The sequence below is a fragment of the Urocampus carinirostris genome, chromosome 12 (assembly GCF_059441175.1).
Source record: "Urocampus carinirostris isolate Australia breed hairy pipefish chromosome 12, RoL_Ucar_1.0, whole genome shotgun sequence".
In the NCBI taxonomy this organism is placed as follows: domain Eukaryota; kingdom Metazoa; phylum Chordata; class Actinopteri; order Syngnathiformes; family Syngnathidae; genus Urocampus; species Urocampus carinirostris.
The window spans coordinates 34,858,495-34,875,344 of record NC_142360.1 but is presented as its reverse complement, the minus strand read 5'-3'; the positions used below and the strand labels follow the sequence as shown (position 1 = coordinate 34,875,344).

At 38.8% G+C, this 16,850-nt stretch overlaps 1 protein-coding gene across 4 annotated transcripts in view; it reads right to left on the bottom strand.

Annotated features, from left to right (window-relative positions):
• Positions 1-16,850, bottom strand: part of ttll7 (tubulin tyrosine ligase-like family, member 7) — a 77,432-nt gene that overhangs the window by 26,149 nt on the left and 34,433 nt on the right. For all 4 annotated transcript variants that reach the window (XM_088349286.1, XM_088349284.1, XM_088349283.1 and 1 more), the window contains exons 10-16: positions 14,094-14,188; positions 12,651-12,798; positions 11,768-11,841; positions 8,894-9,029; positions 7,652-7,738; positions 2,036-2,252; positions 48-328 (exon numbers count right to left, since the gene is read on the bottom strand). In XM_088349286.1, the coding sequence (XP_088205412.1) occupies positions 48-328; positions 2,036-2,252; positions 7,652-7,738; positions 8,894-9,029; positions 11,768-11,841; positions 12,651-12,798; positions 14,094-14,188 (1,038 nt within the window). The remainder of the gene's footprint in view (positions 1-47; positions 329-2,035; positions 2,253-7,651; positions 7,739-8,893; positions 9,030-11,767; positions 11,842-12,650; positions 12,799-14,093; positions 14,189-16,850) is intronic.

Here is a 16,850-nt window from a genome sequence, read left to right as displayed (position 1 = left end):
AGGAAAAATCTAAACATGACAAAATTTGTTTGTGTGGGCCATTTTACCATGGTGGAGTGGATGGTACCAAAGCTGTTGCTGTGAGGCACGCGGGGGGCGGAGCCGCTGCGGCTCAGCGAATGGGAGCGCAGCGTGGCCGAGCTGGGCCGGACCAAGGGCGGGAGGTTGAGGGCGGGCCTAACACCTGCCGCTCTCGTCTCATTGGGTGAGGTGAGGCAAACCATGGAGCGGGGGCAGGAAATGGACCGTCGGATGGGACCCAAGGTCGGCGGTGGCGAAACAGACGGCGCCGGGCTCGTTTTGGTCGCCCCTTTCCACTGCATTCGACCTGGAAAAATAAGACATAATACATAATATATAATACTATATAACTATGTAAATACAATTATATATAACCATATGTATATAACTATACATATATATATATATATATATATATATATATATCGATATCTATATATATATATCTATATATATATATATATATATATATATATATATATATATATATATATATATATATAGTTTTTTCTTCCGGCTCGGTCTTCCCCGTCCGAGGACAAGCACGATATATCATAACTATAATATATATATATATATATATATATATATATATATATATATATATATATACATATATATATATATATATATATATATATATATATATATATATATAAACGCAGTGAGCTCATACAGGACTATTTGAGGGTTTGTGATATTTCCAGTTGTCAAGGTCATGCAAAAAAAGGTGAAATAACAAAAGATATTTTTTCTATGCAAAAATCAAGAGTATGTATATATTTTTTAAATTTTAAATAACCTTTAACGAAAAAGTGAATTCAAGACTTTATTAATGCCTTTTGACCAAGTCATGAAAAAAAAAAACAATTGAAAACAAACAAAACAAAAGAATACGCCATGAATTCGAGTCAATTGTAAACTACAGTTTATTTGAATTTTGGGGGGGACATAAGAAATGAACAGTACTGCGAAATGTTTGGAACTCGATTCTTAGGCCATGTGTTTTATGCTTTGCATGTGTGACTCCAATGCCTTGACTCCGATCGTGCTGAGTTTAAAATATTTCTTCCACACAATACATCTTGCCTAGTACGCATAACATGGGATAGCTTTTAGCCATGCTGAAAAACTTGTGTAGGACAGGCACTTCACATTAAATGTACACTTCACCTTCTGCTGTGAAAGACCCGACTGAAACCACATCGCCATTTTGATAGTTGCATTGTTGTAGTCATGTGATGTTGCCACAAAAGTAAATCAACGAGTGATCAAAAAAAAAAGATGAATGCTAATAACCCTTTTTAGTTACAAAAAAAACGTATTAATGTGTTCACATTTTTAGGACTTTTGAAAATTGTATCTAATGCCAATTTAGGCCTTTTTTTTAGAATAATGAATTCAATACCCATACCTCTCAACCTGTACGTTTATGCCGTGGTTGCCTCTATCTCGGTATCGGGTTTTTTCGTTGCAAGCGAAGCAAGCGGTTTGATGTGGTGAAAGTAAGTCCGTCTCTTTTTAGAGAACCGGCTTTTTCGGCTCAACTCATTCAAGAGTGCCGGCTCTCAAACGGCTCATTTCCTTTGATGCATTATATTACGAATTATTATGTTGTATAAAGAAGTTAAGAAAAAAAGTATGAAATGAGAAAATGAAAATAGACAGGTTTGTGTTAATTTTTGCACTTATTTTATAATAAACCTCATTCAAGTCGAGCAACTCAGGATCTTACAACAAAATGTTAATTAACAATATATATGATATAACGAAAAATGTACAATATAACATGTTACACTACATAAATAAACATGTTTGAAAAAAATATGGTGTTAGATTATTTTGTATTTTGTAAGGGAACATACGACAGTTTGTAAGGCCGTGGAGACGTGGAGGTACAAACTTTTCAAAAATCTACGGGAACCCTGGGAATCTTAACATTCGTGGTATGTGTCTTCCCCACAACAAAAGCCTTTAATTTATGTTTTAAATATCTTATTAGAAAAAAGCCCACCTGATCGCTCAGCCAAATCCTTGTCCTGGCTCCTGAGGTCATATGAGACTTTTTTCTCCCTTTTCCGAGACTCTGGATCATTTTTTCTTCCGGCTCGGTCTTCCCCGTCCGAGGACAAGCACGAATCGTCGCCGCTACTGCCGCTGGTGAAGTCAGCCAGGTAATCGGGCTGTTGCCGGCGGCCTGTCTGGCTGCACTCGGGCATGCTGCTCAAGGCCTGAAAGAAAAAATAATAGAAGGGGCATGGTTGGTCTCCGAAAAGTGTTTGGGCCTGCTTGGCCTATAAAGCAGTGATGAAAACCCTAATGCAGGGGTGTCAAACTCATTTTAACTCGGGGGCCACACGATAGTGCAAACATTCTGTCGGGGGCCGGACTAGTAGATTAAAGAGAAAGAAAAGGAGAGAGAAAGAAATAAGAAAAAGAGGGAGGGAAAAGGAGAGAGGGAGAGAGTGTGTGAAACAAAAGAGATAAAAAGTCGTGACCTGGAAATTTGGTTAAGGTAAAGTAGGGAAGCAAGACGTGGGTGTTTCTGAGTGTGTATGGTCCAGGTGCTGAGAGATGTGAGAAAGAGAAGACTTAATTCTGAAATAATTTGTCAATGTGTGTGGCACAGTTTGGAGCGAATTGCCATGTGGTTGTGTTGGGAGATTTTAACGCCAGAGTTTGTGATGTGAAGATGGAAGGGGAAATTGGAAGATCTGGTGTCCCTGGAGTGAATGAGAGTGATGACAGACTGATTGAAATGTATCTGGAGTTAATGGTGGGAAATAGCATTTTTAAGATGAATGTCAATAACATGGATTAGAGTGGCAGATGGACGAACGGATAAGAGAGCATTGATGGGTTAAATGCTGAACAATAAAAATGTGTGTGGGAGATTGTTGGATGTGAATGCACTGAGAGGTGAAGCTGGTGGAATATCTGACCACTATCTAGTGGAGGCAAAATTGAGAGTGAATGGTAAGCGGTAGGGTTTTGGAAAAAAAAAGGGTATGTGTGAAAAGAAGAGAAGATCATTGAGTTGAAAAATTGAGAAGAGCAGGATGAGTATGAGGGACGAGTGAGGGAATGTTTTGAAATGCTGAAAGATCTGTAGAGGCTGTAGAGCAGGGGTCGGCAACCTATGACACGCGTGCCAGCAGTGGCACGTGACGGGTTAACCAGTGGCACGAGAGCGCACAGCAAAATAATAAGGATTATTTTTTTTAAATGCGCATTTTTACCTGAAATTTAGACATTTGTAGTTGCGTGTTGTGTTGTTTAGAGGTTTTACGGTAGCACCCCTCCTCTTCTTCTCCGTGTGCGAGTGTGTGTCTGCACAGCGACTCGCAGAAGAGGAGAAATCCGTGTTTTCACCCAGCCACAGAAACAACGGCGTGCGATAAATGAATGAATAATGACAGCTCCTTCGGCGAAAAAATCTCGTTCTTTGACTGACGACTTGTGCAGAAAATGACTGTGCTGTTTGTGCTTTATGCCTCGAGAGCGTTGTACCTCGCACATCAAGTGTTAAAACGTCATTACGAGACGAAACATGAATTCAAGGCGTAGATATTAAAATACAGACCCTAAAAACAAGAACAAGAATAGTGGAAGATAAATTGGTCAGTTATACTATTTCAATGTATGTCCATGTTGTTTATTCTGACTGGTGTAAAATCAAAGCTCTTTCAGATATTAAAAAAAATGTTTTGCGAGTCATTGATCTTGGTGTGGCACACTGATTTACAAGGACATTTGAAAGTGGCACTCCAAAACGAAAAGGTTGCTGACCCCTGGTGTAGAGGAAAAGTGAGAATGTCTGAAAACATGCTTGAAGCGCAGCACAGTTGAGGTATATGGGATGGGTAAGGTTGGTGGAGGTGTAAGAAAGGGTAGTGAGTAGTGGAACAAGAATGTGAGAGCAGAAATTGTGGAAAACAGAAAGGCATTGAGGAATGGTTACGAAGTGATAAAGTATAAGATGTTTAGAATTAAAATTCTATCTATCTATCTATCTATCTATCTATCTATCTATCTATCTATCTTGGTCATATCCCTCAAGAGGGCTGACCGACAGCAAGGCAAACACATACAATAACAAAGAAAATAAAAGGGAAAAAAATAGCAAAAAAACACACAAAAAATATTTTGGACTATGGCCAACCCAATTGCCCAAACACCCAAACTAGTTAGGCACCTTGGCACTTAAGTTAGTCATGCTTTCGTCCCTCCAGGTGAAATAGGACACTAGAAAGCGGCCATGTCACTCGGGTCAGGGTGACACAACACACTCTTTTGTTCAACAGCAGGGCCCAACAGCTTTCACTGGTTTACCCCTGCCGCATCATACGGGTGCCCAGCCCATCCTTAAGAACGCGTCCGCAATCCCACTATCCTTTCACAACAAAGAATGAAAATATATTGTGTAAAGTAAAAAAAGGCAGTGAATGATAGATGGGAAAGAAATTGACTGAGAGTTGTAAGTATAATAAAGGGATGTTGTGGAAAAAAGTGAAAAGAATAAGAAAGGGGAGACAGGTCTGGAGGTAAGTGTGAAAGATCAGAATGGCAGGCTGTTGGTCAAAGGACAAGGAGTGCTTGAAAGATGGCCTGAGTTTTTAGTGAGCTGTTAAATGTGACTAATGGAATGGAGGCATGTATTGTGCCTGTGGGTGTTGGACGGGAGCCTTTGTTTGGTGAATTCAATGAGAGTGAAGGAAGAGTTGGAAGCTGCAGTGGGTCAATGAATGAAACGAAGAATGCTGGGTTGGATAGATGCATGGTAGAGCATACCAGGAGAGGTGATGTATCTGTGATAGTGTGGCTTGTAAGGTTGTTGAATATATGCTATATGTGTATGGAGTGGTACCAGAGGACAGGCGTAGGGCATGTACATGAAATGAAATGAAATGATCTACATTTATATAGCGCTTTTCAAGTCAAGACTTCCCAAAGCTCTTTACAGTGTGCTTCACATTTCCCAATAGCGGCCGTAACCCCATGTAAGGCGCTAACCTGCTTATTGGGGGCATTAGGGGTTCAGTGTCTTACCCAAGGACACTTCGACATGTAACAGACATGTGTGGTTTCCCTTGTACAAAAGGAAAAATGACAGGTTGGTGTCTAGTAATTTGAGAGGTATACGTCTGCTAAGTGTGGTGGGAAAGCTTTAAGGCAAGATTTTGACTGGAAGAATAAGGAATAAGATGGAAGGAGTGCTTGGGAAGGAACAGTGTGGGTTTAGAAGAAGAAGGGAATGTACAGATCAGATTTTTGCAGTGAGGCCGTTGCGTGAAAAGTTTATAGCGGAAGGGAAGAGAGGTGTATTGGGCATTTATGTATTTAGAGAAAGCATATGACAGGATGAAATTGTGAGAGACAGAATTGGAGTAGTAGTGGAACTGAGCAAGTGTGTGGATAAGAGAGTACTCGGTTGGTTTGGACACATGGAGAGGATGGATGAGGAGCGAATGTTGAAGAGGATCTACAGAAAAGGAGTAAATAGAAGGGTACCAAGAGGAAGGCTGCGATTGACATGGATGGATGGTGTTATGAGTGCACTGCAGGAAAGAGGTCTAAATATAGTGGAAGCTAGAGCTCTTGTTGGTGATAGGAATGAGTGGAGAGGTGTTGTAAAAGGATAGTGGGATGTTTGGGCGCGTTCTAAGAGATGGGCAGGGCACATGTATAATGCGGCAGGGGTAAACCAGTGAAAGCTGTCGGGCCCTGCTTTTGAACAGAAGAGTGTGTTGTCTCACCCTGACCTGAGTGACACGGCCGCTTTCTTGTGTCCCGTTTCATCTGGAGGGACAAAAGCATGACCAGCTTAGGTGCGGAGGTGCCTAACTTGTTTGGGTGTTTGGGCATTTGGGTTGGCCATGGTCCAAAAATGTTTGTGCGTGTGTTTTTTTTACTATTTTTCCCATTATTTTCTTTGTTTTTGTATGTTTGTCTTGCTGTCGGTCACCCCTCTTGAGGGATATGACCAAGGTAGATAGATAGATAGATAGATAGATAGATAGATAGATAGATAGATAGATAGATAGATAGATAGATAGATAGATAGATAGATAGATAGATAGATAGATAGATAGATAGATAGATAGATAGATAGATAGATAGATAGATAGATAGATAGATAGATAGATAGATAGATAGATAGATAGATAGATAGATAGATAGATAGATAGATAGATAGATAGATAGATAGATTTTTTTGGGCCATATTTACTTTACTTTTTTGCCTCTATAGAAACGAAAAACGAAAAACGTATTAATTGTTTGGCCCATATTAAACAAAATATTTTTTTGCTTTAACAATAAATTTATGACCCAGTTTGGGGGATATTTTAATGAAATTAGATACTTTTGGGGCTAATACATTTTTTTACTTTTGCCTTCATGGAAAGTTTATGACCCAATTTTGAGATATTCAAATAAAATGAGCTCATTTTGGGGCAATGGTATCTTTTTTTAAACTTCTTTGCCTGCATGGACAGTTTCTGACTAAATATTTCCTTTTTTTTAAAATACAAAAATAAATAACTGTCTCATGTTAAATCAAAGATATTTTTTTTAATTTGTTTTTATGGTAAGTTTATAACACAATTTTGGGATTATTTTTTTTTTTCAAACAAACAAGAACATTTTGAGGCCGTCTTAAGTAAAGTAATCGGGTTGTTTTTTTGTGACCTAATGTTGGCGGTTCTTTTTAGACAAAATGAACTAATTTAGGGTCCTCTTATTAAATTAAATAAAACATATTTTTGCCGTGAGACACGCAGTGGGCGGAGCCACTGCGGCTCAGCGAATGCGAGCGCAGCGCGGCTGAGCTCAGGAGGTAAAGCGCTCGTCTTGGGATCAAGGGATCCCAGTTCGAATCCCGGCTCGTCCGTGTTACATGTCGAAGTGTCCTTGGGTAAGACACTGAACCCCTAATACCCCCAATAAGCAGGTTAGCGCCTTACATGGCTGCAAGGCCGCTATTGGGAAATGTGGAGCACATTGTAAAGCGCTTTGGGAAGTCATTGACTTGAAAAGCGCTATATAAATGCAGATCATTTCATTTCATTTCATTTCACTACAAATAAGAACTGAACTGAAAGTGATAGACTAACTTATTTTTGGAGTTTGATGCCAATGAAATGATCAAATTTTCCCTATTTAGTTAGAACAGACTTATCTGTTTTACCCCCTCTTAAAATAGACATCAGCAATGACCATTTTTTTAAGCTCCGATTGCTAATTTTCAAACTTCCGCTTGGATTTTCCTCGGAAATGTAGCCGTCATGGCGTCTAAATGAGGTTTGACACCAACAACGGCCGCCCTAACGAGTTTCTGTTTCGGTGATGGAGGAAGTAACACGCTTTTAAGGGAAATCTTGGGGCACACAATGGAAAAGAACTGCCAATAGAAAGATAGTGTAGCAACAGCTGTCCCCCTCGGGACATCCAAGTCCTTTTTTTCCAGGCTCTCGGATTTTTTTCCTCCAGAGCTCTCCTCGGAAACGGCCGCGGTCTCTGCGGGCTTTTCCATACCTGCCTCGTACATAACCAAGAGTTCCCCGGGGGCCAAAGGACTCTATTCAACTCGTACACTTGCCCCACAACATTCCCTCCTCACTTAAAGCACCTTAGGGCCACGTTGCCTGGAAGATTTTCCCATAAGCTTCTCGTCGTCCAGTTCGCATTGCTCCAGCAGGTCCAAGATGTCCTCCTCCTTGCAAAATAAAAAAAATAATGTGATTGGTGACAACTGAGCAATGTTCCCTGTAATTTTCCACGGGTCTGAGCGTTCACACAAAGTCGGTGAGCAACGCTTGAAACAACAGTGAGGAACCATAATCTCAAGTGTGGCAAGATAATTAATTATCAAACATGTCCAAAACTTGATATCAAGTAACATTTTGTTGAGTTTCCGGCAATGCAAAATTGTTTTTCTCTTTGGAATGAATTGACTAATGTACTATTGCAAAGGTTGTACGGCCTACAAACGTCGTTTGTTCTTACAATTCCTTCACAAGATATCCATTTCTTTTTTTGGGGTGCTTATTTCGTCGGTTGCAAGATACAGAACATTTTTTAGTGGAATTACAATGTTGGCAACAAGATTCACTTGATATAATTGGAAATTATTTGAATGCAACACAAACTCTTTTTTCCGTGTTTTTTTTTCCACTTTTTTTTTAATTCCTTTAAAAAAAAGTCTCATTGTGTTTATTTTTTCCGAGCTGTTACTTTTTTCTTTTTGTTCTCTATTTACTTTTTTCCTACGTTTCTTTCTTACCTTTTTTCTGGCTTTTTTCTAAATGTTTCCTTCTTTCTTTCTCTTCCTTTAGCTTTGTTTTTTCTCAGCTTTTCACACTTTTTCATTTGGGTGTTTTTTTCTCTTTTGTTCTATTCCCCCCTTCTTTTAAGTCATTTTGTGCATAATTTTACATAATATTTGGTCATGTTGGGATTAAAGAAGCAAATACAACCTGAAGAGCCGTTTAGGACCCGAAAGAGCCGGTTCCTTTTAGTGAGCCGAGCCAAAGAAGCCGGTTCTCGACAAACGCTACTAACTTTACTCAACTTCGTTCTACTTTGACTCGACTTCAAAATACCGCATTTAGGACACAACGTCAGGGGAACCCGTGTATTTTTACCTTCATGCACAGTAACTTTGACTTAAGTCGCTTCTTAATTAGTAATTTTGAGCCCTCATTTTTGTGCGCTGGCTAGATTTTCTTGTGCGCTGAGAATGTGCGAACAGTGCGCAATTGCGCACAGCGCGCAGCTTAGAGGGAACACAGCAACTGAGAGCTGAATTTTATACACGAATAAATTCAGGATTCGGAAAAATTTAATTCCACGTTCTAGTTTTTATACTTGCCTTCATTTGCTTGAGAGGATTGTTCATTTCCTTCTGTAGGGAGGCGGCCCGCCCTGCCAGGAAAGTCTGGAAAGCAGAAGAGAGCAGGCCTTCGTACTTCTCCAAAAGAAGTCTGTCATCTGGGGGGTAAATACGTCTGCAAGACCAAAAAACACAGAAAACATGGCCAGTGGGTGAGGGCGGAGTCAAATGAAAATAAAAAAAGGGGTTAATTTATGGCGTGAGGAAAGGGGCTCAAAATTAAACAAAAGAGGCCCAGATAGGGAGAACAAGTAGCGACAGGAGGAGAATAAAAAAATAAAAATAAAATAAGGAAGTCTCTAGCTCATTTTTCTCAACAGTTATGATTTTTTTTAATATGTACAAACCTAATGCTCCTTCCCGGTGCAAGAAGTCACTATTGTCCGCCGCAACAACAGGTCTCACTCACCTTTACCCCACTTCCCGTCAGCCCGCGTTTGCTCCGCCCCTCTTTTTTAATTCGCAAAACATATCAGAATAAGTGTCTCAATTAAATACATTACAAAAATATACAGTTGCAAATACAAATTATACATGGTTACACATATTTACAAAGAAAGACGGTATACCGAGAGAGTTTTCAAAGCTTTAATAATAATATTATAACTTTCATCCCAAACCGTGCCTGTGAAGGGTGGCAAAACGCTACTAGCAACACGCTCGCAACACATTAAACGGCTCTGTTAAAAAAACATACCGTACTTGTAGTAATCACGGTAACTGACGTCATCAAAATCGTCTCCCCCAGTATGGGAAAGAGACCACGTCATATAGACGTCGTCCCACGCTCCCTTATTCAAAATCACGCTAGCAACACGCTCGCAAAGTAACGTTTACGTGCAGTAGCTCTGTTTCCTTCTTTTTCGGACTGCTCGATTGCATTTAGCTTGAAAGCTGCGTCATGTGCCTTTCATTTTGCAATTTGCATGGTGAGGATATTTCTTCGCTAATTTATTTTGTGTACAAGCTAAGAAGTTGCAGTCTTCCTTAGCGCATATATTCCACCGGTCTAAATCTTACCTTTTGTACTCGAGCGCCGCTGGCGGCTGTTAGAAAAATTACATAAATTGGCCGCATCACTGAATAAGCCGCAGGGTTGAACGTTTGGGAAAAAAGTAGCGGCTTATAGTCCGGAATTTACGGTAATTTTCAATGTATTCATTATAAATAACTGTGCAGTAAGAATGCAATGGAAAACAAATAACGCCTGGTAAATATAGCAGATTTGAAGCATCAGAATTCGGAGCTAAATCCTGATTCACCGTTAAATCCATTTATTTTTCTAACACAAGACGAGTGAAAAGTTTTCAAAACGTTGCCAAGCAAACAAAGGCTTGTTTGAGAGAGACAAAAGAGAAAAGTCTCGCCGAGGGCCAAATCGAATGCGGGAACTTGTCATTGAGTCACTTTGCGAGGCGCTAGCGCTGGACAGAATCCATCGGCGCACAAGCTAGCTGGCACGCCGACATCCAAGGTTAGCGCACTGAATGATACGAGTGCGTAGAGAGAGAACAAATTGCAACAAGGACGTAAAAACATTTTGAATCACAAAGTAAAGGAGAAAAACTTGCCATTATTCTTCCATTTTATATAATGTGGATTTCTATATACGGTAAATCCCCGGGATACAGCAACCCCGCATGACGATTTCACTTTACCGTTTGAAATTAGTTGGTTTTCGGCCCCTGTTTAAGGCAATTTCATCACTACTCGTCTACTACTCGTCTACTACTCGTCTACTACTCGTCGATATCATGAAAGCTGCTCTGCTATTGGTTTCACAGCATCATAAAAATACAGATATTTTATTGGCTGAATAACCTCCCACAATGCCTTTCTCTCTCTTTCAGAATCTTTGTAAAGAATTAGCGAATAAATTGGATACAATTGTGTACTTTTTACTGTATTTATTGGCTATGGCTTGCAGTGATGCTAAAGAAAGAACCCAAAACATGATAACTATGAAATGAAAGCTTTGATTCACAAGATAAAGGAAGGAAGCTCCTCCTTCTCTTTACACGCTTCGGATAAGGCACTTCACATTATAATGTTTTCATTGTACGATGCTAAATAAGATGCTTTTGGCCCCTCTTTACAGCCTTTTCCCCACTATACAAAGTCAACAACAATAAAATAATTGTGCATGTCAATAAACATCAAATTTACAGTTTGCAGTGTTTGTCGTGCATATGATGGGTTGGATCTCTAAGAGGCCTGTCTGCTGGTGGGCCACATCATATAAATGCTGGTCTGCAATTAGTTTGTATCATAAAATGCCGAAAAGCTTTTGGCTGAACACCCTCCCACAATGCCTTTGCCTCTCTCCATTCAGAAGCTTTGTAAAGAATTTGCAAGTTCAATAAAATACTATATTTTTCGTACAGTATTCATTGAGTATGAGTCTGGGCTCTTGCAGTGATTCTAAAGTGAGAAGGAAAACATGATAACCATGGAAACAAAGCTTGCGATGCTCAAGAAATACAAAGGAGACCCCTTTATATGGCATTTCTCCACTATGCCACATCAAGAAGAAATCATTTTGCGCCCCAAAAAATAATTATGTGTCCAAGATGCTGGTCTGCTATTAGTTTGCATCATAGTATCCTAAAAATGCTGATACATGATAGGCTGAACTTCCTCCCACAATGTTCCATTTTCACTTGTGTTTCAGGTGTTTTACAAACCAATGGAGAGTAAGAAAAACAGATATTGCAGATAAAAATGCAAAAGTTTTGTATTTTTCTGAAATCTGTTTTGGGGGATATTTTTAAGGTAGAATCTCGTGAATTAGGGTCCCGAGACTTAAATTGATGCTAAAGGAAGAAGGAAAAAATACTAATGTGTCTTTCTCACCTGTAGTTTCCCAGATGTTGTTTTTCATGCGCTTCCCTGCAAATCTGCTTGCGGACTTGGGCTAGATGTTCTTTCTATGAGAAAATAAGATAAATGAAGATTGAGATTTTTTAGACCATTTTTTTAAACTTTATGCTAGTTTTGGAACATTTTTGCACCGTGAAGCGTTGAAGAAAAACATCTAGTAAAATCAGATTTTTTTTTAAATTGTACAAATATTAACAAAATATGTTTGTAATATGAGCTAAAATGATCTTTCATTTCAAATTTCAAATTGATTTTTCATTGTATTAGATTTTATAAATTTAGAAAACAATACTTTTTGTATATAAATACCCAAGACATATTTTTAGATATTTTCAAAATATTTTAATGAACAAAACAGTTTTTTAGAATTTCACTACAATTTTCTATCTTTTTTTTAATGTAATAATATTTCAAATATATATGTATCTGAATTGTATTTTACAGTGTGGAGCAGCAAGCAACGAGAAAAAAAATAATAAAAAGTTATTTATCACTTAAAATAATGAATGAAAACCTTTTATTCATGAAAAAAATGAGGACATATTTTTGAAAATCATCTTCTATAAATGTTTATAAACTAATCAGAAATGGAAAAAAAATATTCTTTTTTAATGTTACTCAATGCTCTTTCATGAAATATTTGACAAATCATATTATCAGGGCTAGGAACCAATTAGTGGATTTACATTCAAAAGGCGTCTCTACTTACAAATGTTTCAGGTTACTCTCAAAACAAATTCAACTCGTAAGTAGAGGTACCACTGTATATCTATATATATATATATATGTGTATGTGTGTGTGTGTGTGTGTGTGTGTGTGTATTTATTTTAATATATTTAGAACATTTTAACTCACCAGCTCTTCTCGCCTCCTCTCCAGCGTTTGGCGCTGACGCTCCCAGTCGGATGAGGTGGCCGAGAGTTTTTTGACGGAAGTTTGACCGTAGAGTCGTCTTTGAGCTTCTGCTTTTTGTTGCGCTAGGTTACGTTTTTTATCGCTAGCTCTGTGATCGTAAAAGAAAAAAATATATTTTAAATTGGATAATGTGTGAGAGAGAGTCACCGCAACTTAGTGAGGCAGCTCAGGTTTAAACTCGTCAGGTCATGTTGGCGAGATACCTGAACACGAACCAGACAAGGAATTTACATTTTCTGTAGATATTCTGTACAAAGGACAATCAATTGGATTCGATCACTGGCCCTTTAAATTGGATGTGCGGCGGGGACGGAGCTCGATCGATCGGGTCGCAATCGATTGATCCCGGGTTAATATAGTTGTGGACCGTGACCGATTCTATACTATTTTGTGTAAGGGAGGATCGAGCAGGGGACAGCGCCGATACCAATGACAAAATACTTGAAAGCAACAAAAAAGGATGTTGTGATACAAGAAAAAAAATCTACAATGAGGTCATTTGCAATTCTATGTATAGAATATATCCATCCATACATTATCTGCAACGCTTATCCTCAGTAGGGTCGCGGGGTGCTGGAGCCCTTCCCAGCTATCTGCGGCACAGTTCTGAGGTCATGGGTTCAAATCCAGCAACCAACCTTCCTGTGCGGAGTTTGCAGGTTCTCCCCGTGCTTGCGTGGGTTTTCTCCGGGCACTCCGGTTTCCTCCCACATTCCAAAAACATGCTTTTCAGGTGAATTGGCCGGTCCAAATTGTCCCTAGGTGTGAATGAGCGAGTGAGTTGTCTGTCCCCGTGTGCCCTGCGATTGGCTGGCAACCAGTTCAGGGTGTCCCCTGCCCACTGGCCGATGATTGCTGGGATGGGCTCCAGCACCTCCGCGACCCTACTGAGGATAAGCGGTGCAGCTAAAGAGATGAGATGAGATATATATATATATATATATATATATATATATATATAAAAGAAAGAAAGAAAGAAAGAAAGAAAGAAAGAGAGGGATCGCAGTCCTGAGGGATTCTATTGTGCATGCAATCAATTAATTAATTAATCGTGCACGTGTAAGAGTTAGCATAGATCAATTTGTGGAAAAGCGGACGAACAGAAAGAACTTCCTTAATTAACAGTTGTTATTTTTTCAAATTCTATTTTAAATGCATTAGCAAAAGAACAGTGTGCAAGAAATTAAATTCCAACTTTTTTTGTTGGATGTTTACATCTTTTGATTTAGTAAAATTTTTCACAAGAAGTCTCAAAGGGCTGCACAGACTATTATCCCCTAAAACTTACATGAGGGCAAGTTACAGAAAAAGAAATACGGTCATTTGATAAAAGAAAAAGAAAAATGTTAAAAAAACATGAAAAAAAAATGTGTGAAAAGCTACCTGATGTTGAGCAGCTTGAAAGCGTCGAGAAGGACTCCCCTCTTCACATCCAGATCGATCTTCTGATCCGTTCCGAAGCTCGGGGCTCGATTGATCTGGTCCAAAAAGGCATATTGGTTATTAGAAATGTTGCGTCTATTTTTCTACTAAAGATCTGTTTTTGATCCAAGTCAACAGAAACATTTGGACGAGCTCCTCATTGGTTGACCTCCAAAGGTTAATACGACACAACCTTTTTTTTTCTTTTTGAAAAGATGAATTTGATATTTAATTTGCAGTGTTCTGCTTTGTGTCGAACTGTGACAAAACATTTCCGCCGGTGATGCAGGTCACAAAAAAGATTTTTTTCAAGGCCTATGGATAAAATGAAATAAAATGAGAAGTGTTTTATTTAAAATGGACAAAATGTATTTATCTATATTTATCATTATAAAAATAAAAAAACAATGGCCAAAATTAAATAAAAATGTATATAATTGAAAATGAGAAAGACTAAATGACAAATATCTTATTTAAAATCAGCACAATTAAATAAAACAATATTTAAATTAGGCAAAATTAAAAAATTTTAATCTGCACAGTTAAATTAGAACTATAATAATATTGAAATTAAATAAACTTGAAAGTGTATTATTAAATTTGTATTTCATTAAATTAGATATACAGACACATGCATTTTAATGGGCAAATTTAAACAAAATAAAATATTAAAACTGAGCAAAAGGATTCTCCAGAAAAAAGTCCTTTTGCCATGTAATACTTGCTTCTAATTGAGAAAACTTATATTTTATTCCCAACAAGCGATGAAGGGTTTTTGTTTTTGCTATGTTGTGTACGCTTCAGTTGCACCGATGATAAATGACTAAAAGCGGCACCGTGTTTAGAATCGCTGCTAATTTCATACTTGTTGCACGAAATAGTCATCATCCGGGAAAAAAAATGTGCAGAGAAAAACGACAGCCTCGTAAATCATTTGCACTTTACCGTAATAAAGCTTTTTAGGTGATACTACTGACGAGCCACTGCCACCTACGGGTTGCGAGGAGAATAACTGGCTAAATCCATCTTCCATTTTCAGCGCCTTGCAAAAAATATTTGCTCTCCCAATGACATTTTCTCATATTGCGACATTTCTAAAAAAACTTTCTAAAAATCAAAAAAGTGTGAGACACAATCGTGAAGTTGAACCACATTATCGAAACATTCAAAATAAAATTAAGCGCGCATAAAACTCAAGCAAACCTACCAAGACCTGTCCGTCTCTCCGTCATGTTTGCTCAAACAAGAAGAAAACTAATCGGAGACGTGTAATTGCAATGGATGACCTGCAGGCATACACAGCTGAGTTGGGACAATTAGTGCATAAGGCTATAAGTCGTACTCTAGATAGATCGGCCCTTTATGGAAGAGTGGCAAGAAGAAATCACTTTCTGAAAGAATACCATAAAAAGGCTTGTGAAGCCACATGGGAGCCAAAAATAACATCTGGAACAAGGTGCTCTAGTCAGATGAGACCAAAATTAAACTTTTTGGGCTGAATATATAGCGTTACGTATGGTGTAAGAGTAACATAGCACCCTGAAAACGTCCTCATTGTCAAACAGGGGGGTGGCAGCATCATGCTCTGGGGTTGCTTTTCCTTAGCAAGGACTGGGAAGATTGTTAGAGTTGATGGAAAGATGGATGAAGCCAAATACAAAGGCGATTCTGTCGGAAAATCTGGGGCGCAGGTCTACCTTCAAAAAGGACAACGATCCTAAACATCAAGCAAAATCTACAATAGAATGATTTGTTCAAATGGCAGAACCAAAGTCCAGACCTCAATTCTACAGATCATTTGTGGAAAGATCTGAAAAAATGCTGTGCACAAACGATCAACATCAAACCTTAAGGAACTTGAGCGATTTTGTAAGGAATGAAGGATTTTATACATTTGACTATAAAGGATTTTATATGATTGACTCAGAATGCAATGAAGATTTTCACTGACTGGCCTTCAGTTCAATGATAGGGCAGGCTGATCCAAATGCAGAATATTTTGTCTAGGGAATTTTGATAACAGGACTCTGACGGAGGACGGCAGGCGTTGTTTTGAGAACAAGGCGCTGTGTTGTGAGAACGGTGGGCGTAAAACAATTCCCTGGCACGCCCGTGGGAGGAGCCAAGACGCCATCCTGCAGGGAGACGTGGGCCAAGAAGAGAAAGCTAAAGGACTTCAGAAGATGGCTTCCCAGAGACTCCAACGTCGCTTTTTCTGCCATCTTCGATAGAGTTCACTTAGTTCTTTTGTTAGCCAAAATAAATCTGCCCCCGTATGAAATGTCGGCTTTCCTGATCATTTTTCCCTCAAGAAACGAGCGCGCATAAATTGTTGGGTGAAAGTAGGTTGTGTTTGGTTGATGGAGTCAGATAACTAATTCGAACAATTTGGTAAACGGTACATTTTGTTATTTAATTCCAACAGGAATAATGGGCAAATACTTCTGTTTCAAGATGTGCAAAATACATTGAGACACAACCAAAAAGTGGAGGTTGTACAAAGTATTAACTCAAAGAGGCTAATATTTTCGCAATGCATACTTTACAATTTTATATTGTTAGTGTCACAAGCCAGAAACGGAGACAGGACCCAATAGCGTTCGTTTTACTCAGTTTTATTGAGAAAGAGAGCAGTACTTGCTTCCACGATCCGATGACCGTCGGACACGGGTAACTGATGGCAGGAACGCGGAAGTGGCACTTCCGTGTCAAGCGAGG